The sequence below is a fragment of the Bombus impatiens genome, unplaced genomic scaffold, assembly GCF_000188095.3.
Source record: "Bombus impatiens unplaced genomic scaffold, BIMP_2.2 scf_0640, whole genome shotgun sequence".
NCBI classification, from domain to species: Eukaryota; Metazoa; Arthropoda; class Insecta; order Hymenoptera; family Apidae; genus Bombus; species Bombus impatiens.
In genome coordinates this window covers 2,256,402-2,276,469 of record NT_177059.1, presented here as the reverse complement: position 1 = coordinate 2,276,469, position 20,068 = coordinate 2,256,402, and the positions used below count along the sequence as shown (strand labels likewise).

The window sequence follows — 20,068 nt, the reverse complement described above, 5'->3', positions numbered from 1 at the left end:
GGGGTCTCGCCTTTCTCGAAAGGCGTTCACCGGTCTGGAAGTCGCTCGATTCGCGAGGGTTGAGATTACGTAAAGCGAATGGTCCGTGACCCGGTGGATTTAGAAATCACCGGTCTCGTATCTCGTGTTCCCGATCAGCGTTGTTACACTATTATTAACAAATCAATCAATGACCGATGGTCATCGTATCGCCGCCGTATCCTGTACATGCAGGGATATCGTTCGCGACTGTAAACTCTAGAGAAAGGAGATTTCGCGATTTCACGTCGTCTCAATAAGACAAGGTTGGCGTGGTGTTCGGCTTCCAGTTAGATAAGATCTGCTTCGCTGGTACCTCTGGGTAGGTGGTCCGATGAAGTGGGCCGATTGTGGAAGCCTGGTTGGCGCTATTTCGAGGGGCAGATTTTCCAGCGCCCGCCAGAAAATATCCTGCAAGATCTGCCGACCCGTAAAACACGGCCAGTAAAACCGCTTTCGAAACGAAAGTTTCAGTCACGCAGATGTTACGCGACCTCGAAGATAATACAGTTCTAGCTATTGCATCGGCTTCCCAGGCGATGAATCACGGATAGACGGAATCAAGGCTCTTTCAAAGATCGATACCACTCGGCCGGGATTCCTCGTATTTTTAGACCGCCTTTTGGACCATTTGCATTCTACCTTCCCTTGATGGAGTGCTTGGGCTATCGATGATGATGAGTACCGCGGGGGGTAAGGTCAAACAGATACGATAGCAGGTTACCGGGGAACCGTTGTACGATGCCTGACGAAAGTTCTTTCGATATATATCTTTCTCTTTCAAGAAGGGGTATGTAGAGATTGGAAACAGAATCTTTGGTAAAATACGCGAGTATCTGTGTTCACTCCTGTTCACCGTTGGCCAGAAGAAACGGTAATGTAATTGTCATGAATATTCAGCTGCAACGTAAATAACGTTTCGGTACTCTGTCTAAATCGTAGTGATAATAGTAATTTATAGTGTTGCGGAGTACAAACTGTTGTTTCAAATTAGGACGAATGAACGTCAATTTAATGCTGATTAGATTAACAAAGCAATTAGTCCACTTCGAATTGCATTTGTTTAACTTTGGCAAATGGTATACGATAAAAAAAGTTGCTCGCTTTTAATTAAAATACTTTTAATTAGCAGCAGAACTCCGGACGCAGTTATTTCGCATCGAGCAAGCAAATACAGCGCAAAGATCTTTCCTTATCGAAGTATCGCGCGAAATTTATTTCATCTCTAACAAATTTTCTATTCCTACGATCCCCTCGGACTCTGTGCTCTCTACATTTCCGCATTACCTATACAATTTTCTTCCCTACGATCGTGCTAAATTTTTTCTCCGACATCCTTACTTCGACTCTCTGGTAACGTCACTTCAACGTTCCGCCTTTTCAGGCAGTTTTCCGTCGGGTTTACGAGTCCGAGCGAAAATTCCTGAAATATGCAAATCCTGACTAGCGTATCACAGGAGCGGATTTTTCAGTAGAATGCCGAAGACGAAAGCTATGCACCTGGAGCAGACCACCTAACTTAAACGGCACACGGGATCGAGTATGTACCTACCTGCTTCCGGAACCGCAAGGATTTAGGGTGCCCTGGCGATACTTTTTCCCTTCGCTGTGATAACCTGCCTGTTTGCCTGCTCGATAAATATCGTGTCGTAGAAAAACGAAAACTTGGCGCACTCGCGTTAACTTCCGGCTCCAGAGCGAACGTTTAACGTTAACAGGTTGGAGAGGCGCGGATTTTTGGTGCGATTCTTGTACTTTCGTCTTGTAGTGTCTCTTTCATGACAAGCAACTGGATATAACGCTTTACGATGTAATTTTACACCGCAGAAACGTCATTTCGTTTGCATACATAATTTTTAAAAAACGTGACTTTGATAAAGATGGAGATATTTCATTTAATAACAGCGTTGACGAAAATGTTGATAAAGATCTAACGTAACCCTACTGTTGAAAATGGCAACGTGAGTTCGTGCTCGCCACCCATATGCAGATGCGTTAGTTATAAGAAATAGTAAATAGAAGATAATCTAGATAAGTAATAGAAGTAATTCTAGTAGTAGTAGTAATAGAAGTATTCTAGTAATAGTAGTAGTAGTAATAGAAGTATTCTAGTAATAGAAGATAGAATAATAATAGTAAATAGAAGATAATAGAAGATAATAGAAGATGCTTTTTGTTTTTATCCCCATTTTCTGTAAGCGCGTGCAATAAAGTTTTTTTTGGCTCACAACGGTGTGATAGATTTATCCATTCAATAAAGTAATATCTATTGCGATTCTACCTCTGAGTATAGAAATAACAACATCTACCCTGGATATTCCTAGCATCGTGATATCGAAGTAACTTAAATATTCCTTAACACCGGTATCTTAAACGAAATTTTCTACGTATACGATTAAATGAAGTAGATGGTTCCATAATCGTAATTTGTCTCAATATCGCGAAACTGATCCTTGGAAACCTCGTGTAAAACGAAGTTAGCCGTACATAGCAAGTAGGTGTAGATTTCAATATCTATTAAGCACATTCAGGTCACGGAGACATTGCTGGCAACAAGTGTCAGCAACGCTTTCCCAAAATTAGCCAATGTAACGCCCTGCTTCGTCGTCATTTGCTTATTAAAATAACCATTATCCAAACTCTTTTTAACGTCAAATAAAATCAAATCAAGCGAATTACGATCGCTATTTATTCCTCAACAAAACAATATGTTACTTTATTTATGGTTTTCAATTATGTTTGAATTCAATTTTTATCAGACGTACACAAAATAAAACTGTCAGATCAAGATACACGAATGCGTAACTTTAAGTTCATGCGATGTTATAAAGAGTAAACTTTATCCTATCAACGCTGACCGAGAAATTGTTTCGGCCCGTATCAATTTATACCGGCAGGAGCAATACAATTCTCCATTCAATTTATAAAAAATGTTATTACCCGACCAACGAAAATTCGACATGCAAATAGGAAGAAATTTCGTCGAACGCTGTTTATTTCAATTGGAATGCGAATCGTTCCCAATTCCCTCGTAAACCATTCCCGTATCTCCCAGCATTTTCATAGTCACGCGAATGACTACGAGTCGAATGTTTACGAGCAGTTGCACTTTGAGGAGCATAAAAATTTGTTCTTTCAAAGAATAAAGCTTCGAGTGTCTCCGACTGTCGTATCGTGGCGAGTCGATTTAATCCTTCCACGTTACGTAACGCGGTACGAGTGAAATTAATTGCAACGTTACATGCAACATGTGTCAGCATCGGCCACTTCATGCTTACACGTTGCTATCGCTATTTACCCTATCGCCTGGAGATTCGAATATCGCATGATCTAAAACGTTAATGTATCCCGCGTATTTCTTGACGAACTTGTCGAACGAAGCCTCGCCATAGATATTCTATCGACACGATCTTACGATTTCGTATTTCTTTTTCTTTGGACATTCTTCAAACCTGGAACAAATACAGAAGAATTGTTTTTAACGCAAACGACTTTTCATATTAATTTTATATTGAAATATTTTTTGTCAAAGTTAAATATTCGGTGGCGAAAATCTGTGGTTTAAACTAAATTAAATATCGCAGTTTATTCCAAACAAAACGCTATTTTGTGTCACGATATTTGATATCACCATTCGATTTAAGCTACTTTCACGTTACTCGTATATTCTCGTAAAAGTATCTGAAAAAAGAAACAATCGCGAGATTAAACAGCAGGTGATTAATGTAATGAAATTGTTAGAATTGCTGGCAGCAATTTCACTATGCGTCAAGGGTGACGAATCCGGAGGTAACGAAATTAATATTGGAATCGTCAGGCGCGATAGCGATTATTCGCAAGCGAGCCAGTGCGGTCAAGTAATTCGCCAACAACGTTTATTTCCTCACCCATGCAAACCACTTACAAACTAACGATCAGTAGCTCGTTAAATGTTCGCCAACACATTGCGTCTGCTAGATATACCTCCTATTCGCTCGATTGTCCAAATCGTGCGAATTTAACACACACACACATATATATATATGCAAATCCACGGTCGTGATATCTATATATATAGATATATATATAATGCTAGTGCTCTATATGATACGATATCACGAACGCTGGAATCAGTCGATTGAGAATTGAGATTCCTGTCTAATTCGAGATCATCGAATTAATCGGTTGATCGGCTATCATTTCGACCCAATTCAAACACCGATCGAACGATTTTAATAAGAACATCCTCAAACGTTCTCTTAATTAGCCAGAAAATTTTTGTAGACACAATTTCATGAATTTTTATGAACACAAATAATTCTTATGAACTTCCATGAATTTATAAACTGTAAAAATTGTTTAACCCTGTTACGTTTCTTCGATCTTCGAGGCTTTAGAACGCTGAAATTTTCATATTAACAATTCGAAATCGGTAATCTTAGTAATGAACAATTGATGCTGTAAACGCTCTAATTAGCGTTGGTATTTGGAAATACGCGCTCGTCAGTGGACCGTAATCGGCTACGAGATTAGTATTTAGTCCAAAGCGGAATGCAATTAACGAAATAAACAATTCATGCGCAGCCATCGAGAACGCGATGAGAGATACGATGAATTTATCGGAGGTTAATCTCGCCGTGAAGTATCATTTATTCGATCTGGTATCCATTCATAGCGTTACAAGTAGCGTTTACCATTCACTTCCTGTCTAACGTATAAAACGTTTCATTGCGACTTACGCGATGTTCACGAATTGAGCGATATTTTCCTACGACACGTGGCATCGATCGATAAAAACCTGACGCAAATCTAGAAATTATGGGGTTGGATTCATAAAGGGAGTTATAGCGTTCGGTTGGGAATCGTTGGCGAACCGTTCACGCGAGCTTAGGAGAGAAAAACTTGAGGCTTGTCTGATACTCTGATTCTGATCGAGCTTAAAATCGATCCTTCGACTTACAGGCCATATTTTTCATTTCTATCGAGTTCTTTTTGGTTGGAAAGAACTAGTCATTTTTAAAAATTGTTCATTATAATCTTAGAATATGTTTGTTGCAAGCTTTAGTTTCTATAATACTTTGCACAACTATATCTTTAGACGCGGCAGATTCCTTTTCAAGAGGAAACATTCGCGGAAACATTCTTTTTCAGTCATTGAGTAACATTAACGTAGAAAGACGAAGAAAATCTATTTGTATTTTCTCTTGTAATCTGCGTGTTAATTAAAAAATCAATATGTAAAAAGCTGAAGAAAGAGCTTGAAAGATAGAACTTTTGTGAAGTCGTAATACTCTTCGTAATATTCTCCGGTTCAATGGACCTCGGAAGGTAGAGTAAATAGCACATTTCTCACATCTGTTACGAAAAGCCATAAAGATAGCGTGTCGTCATTCATAACGTCGGAAAGCCCAGCTTTAACGTAAATATTTATTCTTGATATTTGGTAAGATCTGGAACCCCTGATTGTGAGTCTCCGTGTTACTTGCAAATTGTATTTACCATTGAAACGAGATGAATCTGCTCAAATCTTGCACGAGTACTTGGAAAATGCTATCTATGTAGATTCTTGTTCAACATCAGATTCTCTGATATACATAATTTAGTATATTAAACGTTTCATTTGATATTTCGAATAATCGTTTATTTAATATTTGCAATGCCATTATTATTATTCGCAGCTATTTACTGCTAATAAAATTTTCTTCCATCAAATGCGGCAGGGGCGGGTTTTAGTTCTTGCCAAAAAAATGTCACGCTTCGATCCACTCTAGCTCCTAATATTAAAATATTCCTCGATCGGGGATGCCTCATTTATCATCTCGGCCATGAAGCGTAAAAAGTGAAACTTGAAAAATCGCAAGATCTGTTGACGTTTTATAACTTGGCGTCGCGATTCTTCGCGAGATAGGAAAATCGTACCGATAGACGTGACGGTTTCCAGTGACGACTCGTCGGATGAAATCGCGATCAATTTTTACCAAAGAAAAATACGAGAAATCGTTCGTTTGCCAGGCGATCACGAACCTTCTGACGTGTAATCAGACCTGAGGAATCGGCATCGGAATAGTAACAGTCACCGTGATTTATTCGCGGCGAATTAGTATTTACGCGGATAGCTTCTTTCTTAGTAACGTCAATATTTTCCCGCTCCCGTAAATTGAGATTTAATTTCGCTGAAATTTTCCGACCGCCATGTTTCATTATTTCGCCTCGTCATTTTCCACGCAAGAAACGCGCCTCTTCACCGGATGAACAAGTTAATCGAGAGAGATTATATTCATCGTTTCTGCAGCTGTATCGTGATCGTTTTTTCATTCTTCAAAGAATTCGGAAATTTGTTCAGTGAAAATACGGTGGCTGCAAAAAATATTAGCAGAAAGTATCTTTCTTTCGCGAACGTGTTTTTTACAACAGTGCACCTTCACACAAACGTGAAACCAAGTCTGTGAAATGTCGCGGTGTTTATCTCAACAGAACAAAATGGATCGTACATAATTCGGCAAAATAATATAAAACAAAAAACGTTGTCGTATTATTCCCTTTGTATTATTTCCCCATAAAAGGAAAGAAACTTTTCAGACAACCTAATACTTTCACGCAAAACCCTAATCTTCGGAGAAAACGTCTGTCTATAGAGCTTTATATTTTATTTACACAGATCAGATCAGATTTTTCGAACATTCAATAATATGGAAAGTTACTTTCATTTCTATGGTATTATATGGGTAAGTGGATATAGGTTTAAAATCATGAATATTTAAAATCTACGAATTTTCATGTTAATCCGTATTACGCGTATTCGGAGAAAGTAGTGGAATTTATAGGCTTCTACCTATAAATAGTAGCATTTTCAATAATATGTCGTTAAATTGGCTGTTACATATGTTACTTTGAATATTAATTTATGCTTCGGTAAACTGTGATTTATATTGTATCGCTTTGTAATGAATTCCATGTATTCGATAGCTTCGATAACGACGATGCAAAAGAGAGAATAATTTATTTGCGAATACATAACGAAAACCTAAGAGCGGATGTAGTGTTGAAATTTTTTAAATAATTATCCGTGCGTTTAATCGACCTAAGATATACGTGAAATATTAATCTGGACAATACATCGATAGTTTGATATCTTAAAGGGAGAAAATAGTACGAAACGAGATTGCCATTCACACAGAAATCTAGTAATTCTATAGTATTTATGCGATTAGTCACGATACTGATTTTCGCTGAAATTCCTCGGCGAGAAACGTTAATGGCATGTTGCTGTAAGAAATTTCGATTAACCATTCATTCGAAGTACCATACAAAAAATAATTTTAAGGAAGTTAAGAAAAAACTACAAACTACTAACTACTACTAACAAAAAACTAAAAACTACAATATGTATATTGAATGTATATTGAGAAAAAACACATATATATATATATATATGTGTGAAGAATACACGTTTCCATATTGTTTACGACAGTTACAAGCAGTTTAAGTAATAAAAAAATAGACATTATTTTTTTACAATACTCGATCGTTTTAACGGAAATGTAAAAGATCGAATGAGCGAAGCGAAACATCTGCACGAGCAAATTTAATGATTCACGGTACATTGATGGCCGATTATCCAATGTGATATCCATTTGAAAACTCTTGCTTGAAAAATAGCTGTAGCCCAGAGTGGTCGTTTCGAAACAACGACAGAATAAGTGCCCTCGTCTCGCGGTTGTTGGAAATTTACGATATCCTTTAACCTTGGTAGTTGAATGTAGCGTGATTTGCGGCAAGTTAAATAACAACTCGTTCAATCGTCGACAGAACGGAAGCTCTGTTTGAATTCCTCTTAAAACTGCTAGTTACAGCGCTTCATTTTCCGCTACTTGCCCGCTACTTTACATAGATCCGCTTCTAAATTCGCTCGAGGCGATGAACTTTGTTTTCCGCGTTCCGACCGATTCTTAATCCAGATTGAATCGATGTAACTTCGCAGCTCGTTCTCTGTTATCTTCATGGTCGTTTCTGTGTAATACTTCACTATGCGATCGCTAGCAGATATCGAACAGTAATTAGGAATACGTAAGGGACTCGTATCGATAAACGTCTCTAATAAACCGGCAAATAAGAGACTGTTAAGGAAATGCGATAAAACTAGAGAAAATCGTAAAGTTTCTTTTCAGAGCGGCGTATGTAGGCGAACATCGAGTATCGATACCGAAGCGCACATAAACCGGCTGAAACAGTTGTAAAAAGGATATCGTAGCAGGACAAGGGATAAGGACGCGTAAACTTGTTATAGGCACACTTCGAGCCGATATAAAAGAACCAGCGTAAAAAGCTCGCGAGCCGCGTGGTGTGATAAATCGATCGACCTCGACCCCTGCTGCTGCGGATGGTTGTAAAGGATCTTTTGGGACGAAATATTTATCAAAATTTTAACGTTTTCTTAACTGGTTCGTCACGTGTTTAAAAGTATATGCTTCTTACGTTAAAAAGTTGAAAAGCTTCCAAAGATCAAGCATCGAGATTCAACGGCTCGATGCATTACGTGGGCGGGTCTAAAATAATAGAGTTTTTGATAGGCATGAAAATGATTCTACGATGGAAATAAAATAGGCTAAATTGAACGAGATCGCGTGATAAAAACTTCTCGATTGGGATCGCGCTGAAAATTTCATGTTCCAAGGACGGATGCAAATTAACCTTAATGTCACTTGAGCGTTAATTTTAGATTATATCAAAATCGCATCACCTTCGTTATTTTCTATTCTGTTTCGTTCGTTTCTTTATATACAAATATTTCGCCATATGAATTATTCATCGGGTTATTTCGATTTCATCGGAGATAACAAATTTCGTTTTAAATCAAGCAATCGGTATATAAATTTCTTCTTCTTTATCAACTTACTCTACCAATGTGTTCATCGTGATCAACGTTTCTCCACTTTGCAGGTTGGCTGAAACATTCAAAGTATACTTTTACGTCTTATAACGAACACTTTTCGACTGATTGAAGGAATACGTTCTCAAGGGAATAAAATGAAATTTTCCCGACCTAGATTCGTTCCTATGGCGGAGAAACTCGTACAGTTGTAACGCGAACCTGTAAATAATAATCTAAGTTAGTTTCTCGAGACGCGCGCGTACGAAGAGAGGAGCTGCTGGAAATTTTGCGAAAGAACGGACCCGCGTGTCGAGTGGCGAAAAGGGACTTGCTCGCTGTTTCGTTCAACGCTCGCCTCTCCTTCCTGCTGAAAGAGCCGTATATCTCTTCTTTCCTTAGAAAAGCAACGGAATAGCTAGCCTGAAAGTACATGGAAAACAGGCTTCTTGAAAGAAACAACCGATCCATTCAGGTGGAATCTTTTTCAAAACTCGCTAAATCCACTGTGCGTATAACTGTCGTGTCCACGTTTAAGTACAAATGTGAATTTTCTGAAAGAATTTGAACGACGATTACAATACATTACGAAAATCGTCGTTGTTTGATTATTTCGATTAGATGATTTGATACTGTAATTTTTGCACTGGGTAATTAATCAGGCAGAAGCGACAAAAGTCTCGATACTTTCGCATATTTACGAAGACGCATCGGTATGTCGTACCTTATAAATTTCAATAACTTTACTCTTTTGGAACTTTTGAATGGAAAAGTTGCAAGTTTCATATGAGTCGCTCGGTACTGACTTCCAAACAACACCGATGTTAAAAATCGGAGAGCAGATGCGAAGCATTCTTATCAGCATGGAAACTGAACTTTTGTCGGACTCTGTATATTATCGTTTTTGCGATCTAGTACGCGACTTGAAAAAAAGCAATCACGGAAGCCATAAATCAAACTAGAGAAAACGATAAGCTAATCGGATTTGTCGGATTAGAATTTAAATCCAAATATATCATTTTAAGCGATAAATACATTCGATCTGTCTTTCTAATTCTTTTATCCAAAATGTTTGTTTTGTCTGACAAATGTCTGACAAAAAGACTCACTTGCCTTTGTAACAAGTGTTACTCATTTGTAGTCAGAGTGGAAACTTTCTTTTATTAAAAACCAACCGCACGAATAAATCTACTTCCAAGAAGGAGAGTCAACAAGACAGAAAACGAGAAAAGAAAATGACGATCTAACATTGGCCGTTTCGTTCCACGTTTTAGCTGGCTACAAAAATCTCTGCCGTGCAGATTCAAACGTTCACTCTTTTGTTATGCTCGAGAAATGAAATGAGCGCACGGCTGGATCATTCCCAAGTTAGGTCAATTGTTGTGAAAGCAACGAGTCCTGATCGAGGCAGCGAGCCTTCGACATCGGCCAAATCTCGTTCGACGCGCCTGTATTCTTCCAAAGATACCGTTCGCAGGAGAATTTTCCAATACCCCGGCTTCGTTATCACGATGCGCAAGTTTGTCATGCTCTTTATTCACCGTGAACACGAATTGGATGTTTCCTCGACATTGAACGTGCGAGCCGCTTAATTGAACGAAGTAGTATACTTTATTGTCGCGAGGATTGATAAAAATAAATGATGCAAGCGTCGATACTCGGAATTATTTGATAACGAACGGGTGATATTTTAATAATTGATTTGCCTGGATTAATTATGAAAATGGGATTACAATAAAAATCATTTTCATACCGTAATGTGTCGCGAGTATTTTTGTAATTGCTCGTCCGATCGGTGGAATCGAATAATATCGAAGAGAATTGAATTAAATTTTGATTTCAATAAGGATAACGGAAAGCGGATTAAGTTAATATGGCGATATTGCAGTTCAAGTTATAGCAAGAATGGTAGCGTACATTGTACAGAGCGATGGATATTTTCGTGTTTCGTCAGATTTTGCATGCAAAGCGCTTCTTCCAGCGGAAGAACTTAGTAGAAGCGTTATCAAAAAAGTTGGAAATACTTTGCACTCGAGTTAAATGTATAAGCTGTAAGAGGTTGGAAAGCAATCCTGAGAAAATCTCGTACTAGTTGTTCGATGAAAATTCTGAAACATAAAATATTTAAGACCTTTCAATTTATCCGTGTGATACTTGTGACCAAGAACAGGATAATCAAAGATATTTCACGTTTCTATTTCGTTTATTACCTTGCAAAGGCGTTCTCTTCTTCCAACTAAATTCACCAAAATAAATATCCTATTTTCATCTTATTCAACGCTCCATAAAGAATCCTCGAGCATCTAAAACGGATAATATCCTCGAAGCCCGCTTGGGCAATCAAATATCGATACTGCACGTTTCACATCGCAACCCAATTATTAGCACCCCGTGCGTGCCGATACATCAAAACCATTCTCTACGGCACAATAAAAATTGAGTTTTCTTCGGGATTAAAACGAAGCTTCCAATCGCGCGGACGTGCCGGATTGTTCCAATAAGGCGGGCAATCCGACTTATATTTTTTTCCAGCAATCGCCTAGCCAGATTGAAATGGAAATACGCGAACTTCGATGGTACGGGTGTCGCGCGTCGGAAACACGAAGAAGAGGAGGAAACGCGGCGAGTCGCGAAACCTGCGAAACGGCCGCGCCCGACAGACAAATTGCATTAAATCTCCATTGGCGGCGCGTGGAAAATATTGACGCCGTCGCGCAGCCGCTTTCGCGTAAATATTGATACTCTGCGAATGAATCGTACCGGTTGCATCTTTCATGTGATCGCCGCTTTCGTTCTCAGTTCGTTTGCTCTTCTGGATGGAAAATAAACTGGAGAAGAAACGAACGAACTCTGGTCTAGAAGCATATTCGTATAGAGTCGTAATTCTCTTCTTTGCAGACGTCGCGAGCTTTTCGGTATCTTTATGTTCGTAGTAAAGCATTCACCGTTCAAACTGTCTGCACATACTTGTCTTATTTGCATGTTTCAAAAGAGGATTACCAGTTTGTTTGTCTCTATGCAGGTCTGTGTGAGTGTGCGTGTGCGTTAAGGCTTGAATATTCGATGTACGAGAAACGCAGTTGAAGAATACTATGTAGAAGCGAAAATTGACAAATTGGTGGAAATAATAAAGAATTAATTCGAGTGATGCTGTTACTTGTACTTACTTCGAGTACTTGGATTACTTGTACTACGATGAATTGAAAATAACTATCTTGCGATTTGTAATGAGACAAAGTGGTAATTAGATGTTTGTAGATAAATTGGAAATTTGAACGAGAGGATAGGTGAAGCAGATCTAAATCGAATGACTCTGTACAACGAACGCTACTATAGCAATCGATGCATTTCGGACAATGTAACTAAATTGAACGACACTCTAGAATGAATGCAACTTAACTGTTCAATTTTCTGCGCGTTAAAATCTTTTAACAGATACGTTATCGTATAATAAAATGATGCCGAATATTCGACAGTCATCTAACGTATTATCGCAAGATATTTTCTATTTTTAATAAACTCGTGTAATAAGATCAAATAACTTTCGTAAGTTCGTCGCTGGTTCTTTTATTAATTTCAATTTACCAGAATGTTGTAATGTATAAATTGAATTAGAAGAGAAAATAAAAGTTCTTTCTTCGCGAACATGAAACATTCTTGAGAAAAGGATTGTCTGACCTAAATAAAAGTGATCTATTATTAACACCCTGAGGAGGTCTGAAATAATTTGATGTTCACCTTTCGTGACTGCAAACTTACACGTGAGTTTCATCCTTTTATCTGTGATCTGTTTAAAGTAATTACGATAACAGACGGCACACTACGCAAAGTAATTTGCAGAAAGATGTATCACGACCGATATAACGCGCGAAAAATGCCAGAATAATTCGTCTACGTTTTCATACCTCCTCGAATATCAAACAGTTGTCAATCTGTTCTGATATTTCCATTTCATACGATACTTGATTTCGCATTACGTATCCAACGATAATTTTTTTCCCAAGTTTTTAAATCTTTAAGATTCTTAAAGATGTATGGTGACAGTTCCAGAAAATTATATTAGTATTGCTACAGTAATTATTTTCTAATTCTCTGGAATAATATATCTCCCATCACTTTTCCTTCCACTTTTGAGTATAATTTCCTAAGAAGGTATAAGAAAAATTCATCAGAAGTAGAGCCTGCTTGACGTATTCGGGCACTTTTGCTTCTACATCATATTTTATTCATCAAGGTATGATTGATTGCCTTGATTTACAGGGGTTCGTTCAAAAAAGGCTTCGGTTAACTGTTATCCTCTCCGGTGAGCAGACTGATCTAATCAGCCGAAATGATCTAATCGAAAAAGTGCCGAGTTTCTCCTGTTCAACATAGAAACATATCAGTAAAAAAGATTTATACGTATTTCGATTAATTGATCATTGTCGAATCTTCGAAGTAAGTTCGAGTCAAATTATAGTAAAAGAAGGCAATGCTTTTACATTTAACAATAGTTTTCCACTGATTCAGTGTTTTAAAATTCTACTATGATAATATTAACATTCGAGAATTTTAATACCGTTTTTAAAATTATTAAACTTTTCCTCTCCATATCTTTCGATCTGTGCTTGAACATCTTACTATTATATCGTTATTTCGTTCGTCTTATATACCATTATACTATCGTTTTTCATATTGTTCATCGATATTAACGCGACACTAAATTGAAAAATAAGGATTCGCCTCAAGAATGTTATCTTTCTTTTACCATTCTTCTACCATTCAATATATCATTCGAAAACAGATATCTCAATAAACCGATGATACTACAATTTGGCTATTTCAGTGGAAGAAGGTGATGGCCCGTACCACGCGCTCGCGACGAAAAATGGCGAATACGACTGATGCTCCCTCGCCTGCGAGCAGCCTTTTGTCGTCCACCACGACGACCCCGTTCACCAGCCCGACATCGACAAGCTACTCCACCGAGGGCTATACCTTCAATTACAGCGGCCTTCCCAGCCTAGGTGGCTACTCATTGGAGGATTTGAATTACACGGAACTCTGGGTGGACGTATGGAATAGCACCGAGGCCAGTAACGTGACTGAGAGGTTAAATACCACTGTACTGTCATCGGGAGCAGGCTACTGCGACGAATGGGAGGCAGCGCAACACAAACTCTTCCAAGTAAACTCTCTTCTTCATTTCTATAAACGTAGCAATAGCTTGAGTTTACGGGAATTGAGCCATAGATCCGATAGATCGATATTCTATTCGTACTATATTCTAATAAAAATTTGACTTTAAGGCAATCGCTGAAAGAAACAATGACGGTCTAATTAAATTGTCAAATTAATCATGTATCACACAGTGATAACGAAAATGGGAACTTTCGATAAATTTAAACTAGTACTCGTTTATCCGTTGCTGGTCGATAACACCATCGCCATCTTTATCGCCACTTTATTTAACGGGCAATGGATTTAAACGATACGTGAAAACGAATCGAGCAACGAGAACTATTTATCAACTGGACGAGTTTTGGAAACTATAGCGATATTTTTCAAGCTTTCATCGGCGTCGGTCAGAATATAAGAAAAATTGCAGGTTCATAATTTTTCATTCGCTGTACGTTTTAAAAATCTCTTATAGCGTTTAACTAATTAAAAAAGCAACGAAAGGAAAGGCAAACCAAGAAATACGTACAAATTACTATGCTTTAGTGATTACAATCCCATACATTCCGTACATGAGTTTCTTCGTTAAAAAAAAAAAAACAGCCATGGAACAAGTCTTCGACAGTTTGACGAAAAAAGAACGCGAAAAATCGTAGCTTCCATCTAGGCAGTAGATTCCGTGCAACTAGGGTGGTCTCCAGACGGTCAGTTGAATTTTCTCGGAGCGAGACGAGGCAATCTTGCCGGCTGATGGATTCTCACGGGGAAACCGTTTCGATTTGCCTTTTGCCAGGCGGCGAATCTGTTCTTCGCAGCGGCGTTCCTGGTGCCGCGTTCTTTCAAGGCCTCAGTACTGGCACTGCGCACCTTTCTCACGGCTGGCTTCATGCTGGCCGCTCTCTGGGCTGGAATTACCATATGCGCCCTGGACGCGATGCTATGGTGTCTGGCTCTCGGCCTTCTGAACGGAATCCATTCGCTTATACTAGCCTGTCGATTTCTGCCTCCCGCGCTCAGCCCCGAGCTGGCTGAGCTCTATCTGAAACTCTTTAAGCCGTACAAGGTCAGCAAGAAACACTTCCAGGAGCTGGCCAAGGAGGCAAGGATATTAAAGCTGGACTCCGGTCAGACGTATGCGACAGAAGGCGTCACACCCGCCGACGAACGACTATCGATACTGTTACGTGGCAAGTGAGTATTACGCGACCGTGTCTGTAAAATACAGTGATTCGCGAGAGTGTTTGAAAACTTATGTGTATACGAACGTATACACGAAGGAAGAAACAACTCCAAATTAGTCTGCAGCTTCTAATCTCTCGCTACATATTTCAAATTATTGCTTCGGTTTTTGAAACATGTAAACTTTACGATTTTATAACCACACTGAATCTCTTTCATCGATCATATATTCAGAATTTATCGAAAGATAAAATCGAGTCAATAGATAACGTCCCTTTACCGGTGTTTGATCTTCCGGAAGAGATCGAACACCGGCAAAATTACTATTCGCCCCTCGCACCTCGGTGAAATCTTCTCGAATTCTGGCACCCTCCGGAAGTGGTTCGCGAGAAGTTTGCGTCTGTCATCTCGTATTCTTCCGTATCTTGTTTATACTGTTGATACAAAACAGCCTCTAGCTTTATGTAGTAGCACTAGCTTTCGAAGAAACGTGGAAACTTCAGAGTGTTTAACGAATGGTTCTGTGGAGTTCAGGTTGAAGGTGACCTGCGACGGAACACACTTGCATTACATCAAAGCTTATCAGTTCGTCGACTCGCCGGAATGGGAGGCCATGCACGAGAACATCGACGACGTCTTCCAAGTGACGATTCGAGCGGAGGAGTCTAGCACGTACATCTGTTGGACCAGGCTGAAGTTGCTCAGGGTACTCAGGCATAGGCCCCTGCTCAAGGTCGTCCTCAACACCCTCATCGGTAAGGACATTACGTCCAAGTTGTACGCCCTTAACGAGCAGCTCGCTGGTGTCGCCGCGGCCAGTGAGACAACCACGTCGAATCCTTACAGGGGCGTCGCGAGAAGTCTTAGCGTCGACGCTGTAAACACTGAAACTGCCGGAAGAGTACGATCCACGACGTGGAAGGCACAAAGGAGGCACAGTAATCCGCGTAGCGACAGTAAGTTTCTTCGTTCCTCCTTTTCTATCCAATCGTTTGCTAAAGAGGGAACGCGATATCCGAAGACAGAGCACGTTAATTACCGGATGGGAAGTTTGTCGTTTGGCAAATGTGAGAATATCGTCGGAAGTATTGGAAATTTGTTCGTCAGGTAGATTTTTCAGTTTCGTTACGGTAGATTTGATGATTTCACGCGTTTTGCGTTCCGTTAAACGATAATACGAAAAGTATGGTTTTGCATGATCATCGAAGCGAAGTGAAATATTATTCGATCCACCTATACTTCATCCTAATCGACGTGTAACAAACGCGCGCCATCGAGCATCCCGGCGCTGAAAGGATTAATTCGAGCTTCATTTCCCAAAGTGAAACCACCGTCATCTAATCGGCCGCAGAAAAACACGTTTCTCGAAATAGAACTGCACGATCACCATTCCCAATTATGCTCTCGGTGAATCCAGATCATCGAACAATCCACATATTCACTCCCCGACTGTCGAATCTCGTAGACAGTGACTGATTTTCGTTGAACACACAGTCGTTCGGTCGATCAATATGAAATAGCAATTAGTCGACTGACACATTGGGAGTGGTGACAAGGATCGAAATGAATTGTCCACAGGGAGTTCGCCATCCCGGTACTCGCACCAATACTGGGCGCCCGTGGTGGCAAATCACTTCCCGCCGAATTCGCCGTTCACCCAGGGTCAAAGCCTCGGGTACACGTTACTGCCGCAGGGTGTTCAGTTTTCGCCACCGCCACGGGCACCCTTTCTGTCGCATCAGCCGTTGACGCGACAGCGTAGCGGTGGCACGAGCGGCGATTACACCCTGCTACCTCAGACACCGAAGCTCGAGAGGAAACGCTCGAAAAAGGGGACGAGAGAGGTGAGTAGTAGTTGTATAGCGAGCACTCACGCTGAATTACCATCGCCTTTCTCTTCGAAATGGGATGTTTAGAGCGTCGCCAGTGGCCATTACTCGCCAGTGGAAGATTGTACCGGATGATGTTGCATTTTTTGCGTTCGAGTCTCTAACGTCGAACGCGAGCTATTTTGTTTCATACAATGCGCGCGGAAGTGGGATTATTTCGTTTTTCGTTTCGTCGATATTCGGTTGGGTTTAAAACGTTGTCGTTGAATTTTTTCAATATCGACGTAATTTGCACGGTAATTTGGGAATGCTCGATCAATTCTCTTATTATCTTTAGGTACGTTCATGTGTTTCCATTTAAACGCATAGAGAAGTTTCTATTCGACAGAAAATTAATCGCGAAACGTAAATTTGACAACCTGCTAAAACTTTTTCGATTAGCTTCCTTCGAAATACAAATAAAACATACAAATTTCATTCGATAGTGTTCATAATTAAAGTATTGGTAATTGGATCGTTGTAGAGAGTTGGTTGGGAAATGCAACGCTATTAACACAGCGCTAGTAGAATTGCTCCGAATTGATCAGACGATATGGTACACGGTTGATTCCATAGATCGATTAGAAGGACCGTAGAATTTCACTAAATTAGAGGAAATTAATTTCCGACGTTTGTAGTACGTTTTAAAAAACAAGTAAAGATTTAGTCGAATTCTAACGTTGTCTACAAAAATATTACGTTATAGTTAAATTTGTAACGATATTTCTAATCGCCTCTTGGTCTTCCAACTTGATCCACATCCACTAGTTTTCGTTGTCACTGAAAACTACGTTCAGTGACTCTAACGTAGCGCAGCGACTGCACAGAAACTTTCATGACACTATTATTCGGCAACCCGTACGCGTTTTTATCCATAGCATCTGTTTATCTGGTTTCACGCGGCTATACAACCAGACTTCTGCAGTCGATGCGACTTTCGGTCGTTTGTCCCATTTCACTTTGCGAATGATTAAGTGTCCATTCGCGAACACGGGCGAGCGTAGCCCGTTCGTCTTCGACTGGAACGTGGAAACCCAGAAGTATCTGCGTCCACGATATAAATCGCCAGGCGGGAATCGGGACAAAAAGCTGGACGAATATATCGCTACAGAAAAACTCAATTACCGCGCGTACTCGAGCCAGAAAAGTGAACCGATATTAAGTTAGCATCGGCTTCGTTTCAGCAGCGCCCCCAGGCTAGATGACTTTATTCTTAAGCCGCGCACAAAAAAAGAAAAAAAAGGTAACAAAGTGAACAGAAACCCGACTGTTGTCCACTTGTGAATGGAGCAGCTGTCTCGTAAAAATAAAAGGCTAAAAGAGAGAACACTTCAAGTCACGAGTGTCAGAAAACTAGCTTCCTTCGCACGAACAAATGGTGCGACGTTGGATGCACGTCTCGTTCTCTTTTTACTCTCGTTTACCTCGTTTCAGCAGGGCGAATTTGGCTAATCGACCGTTTCATCCGGAATATTTTTCCGTCCAATGCTTCCTTTCCGTTTCAACTGGATTTTGTGAATTAATTTTTTACCATTTTCCGTAGAATGTTCGATGTAGTTACGATAGCTCGCTCGTTTTTAAAACGTCGTTGAACGCGATGCAAAACTCGGAAACAGGCAACAGGCAGCAATGAGGAAAAATCTTCGTTTATAATCGGTCGTGTGCATCGATTATTTAATGCCTTTTGATTTCAAATTCAGAGGTGACGATTCGAGAAAATTATCCAATTTACAAAGGAGGAGTCGTTTTCAAACGAACCACTTCACTAATCACCACTGCAAATAAAGTAATTCAAGAATCGCGCATGGTAGATTCATGAAAGTTTCTCAGCCGTGCACGATAATATTATGTTTGTGAGCGGCATAATCGTTTTGTAGCAACGAGCGCGATTCAGAGTCACCATTCATCATCGTTCTCCTCTCGGCTGGTTTGCACGATACAAAGGGGGACAAGAGAAGTTTGAATAACACGAAATAATGCTTACGTAATTGCACTGAGGCTCGTTGCCGCGCTTAGATTCACGTAAATAGGATACTTAGAAGGAATCGCGCCAACCGTAAATCCAATTGGGTATTCAGGCAAAAGTTATACAAGAAAATTGCATGTCCGATTCGTTGCACGCACATCAACCTAGTTAGATGAAATATTCGTATGATAACGAGATTAAGATAATCTTCTCGGTAGAAACAGGGACGTGCTTCCTCTAAGTAAACTAATATGTATCATTGTCTATAATTTTATTCATTTAATCGCGTCTGATGAGAATTTTAGAGAACATCTATCATTCGAGCAGCACACGGAAAAGAAGACAAATTCTCCTTTGTTATATTCTTTTATTTTTGTATCACCCGACAAAAAATTTGCAACATTTGATGCATGATCGCAACGCTGACCTTTTGTGACCTAATAAAATGGCCACACGGTTCTCTTATCGGTTTTTCACGAATTACACGGCTTTTGTCCTGCGAAAGTTGGACTGTTTCGTCAATGAAATGTCACAAAATGGTTGATAGCCGAGGAAATTTGTCCCGTGATAACAATGCGAACGATGAAAAAGATTAATAAGGGAGCAGAGATTGTCGCGTGTTAGTACAAATGTTAAGAATGACGGTATCGCGTGTGACGCGTGAATATTTCAGTGGCTCGTGTGCCTCGCGTTCTTAACATGTTTCGTACGATGCATTAAGCAGTACAAGAAGCCTGAAACCGAGCGGTGCAATTTTTAAGAAAACCCCGCGGCTAATTCGCGTCGTTGTCGTGCCTCGTTTCACCGTCAACCAGGTCTTTTAATTAGTCCGGCTAATTCAATTTGACAGGTGTGAAAGTAGTTGTCGCGCGAGCGGGCCTCGATTCACAAGATTGATGGAAGAAAAGGCGAAAAGTAGCGAAAATAGAAATCGGCGCGATTTAAGAAAAATAGTTACAAATTTAAACGCAGATCCGTATTTTATGTGCTGGCAGCGAATTATTTTTCAACGAGACAATTATAAGAAAATGT

The 20,068-nt window shown here is 39.8% G+C and overlaps 1 protein-coding gene across 4 annotated transcripts in view; it reads left to right on the top strand.

Annotated features, from left to right (window-relative positions):
• Positions 1–20,068, top strand: part of LOC100743074 (blood vessel epicardial substance-like) — a 69,288-nt gene that overhangs the window by 39,536 nt on the left and 9,684 nt on the right. For 3 of the 4 annotated variants that reach the window (XM_003491861.4, XM_033322465.1, XM_033322466.1), the window contains exons 3-6: positions 13,692–14,033; positions 14,817–15,214; positions 15,737–16,158; positions 16,781–17,046. In XM_003491861.4, the coding sequence (XP_003491909.1) occupies positions 13,704–14,033; positions 14,817–15,214; positions 15,737–16,158; positions 16,781–17,046 (1,416 nt within the window). In that variant the 5' untranslated portion in view covers positions 13,692–13,703. The remainder of the gene's footprint in view (positions 1–13,691; positions 14,034–14,816; positions 15,215–15,736; positions 16,159–16,780; positions 17,047–20,068) is intronic. The other variant, XM_033322468.1, reaches the window with a different exon arrangement.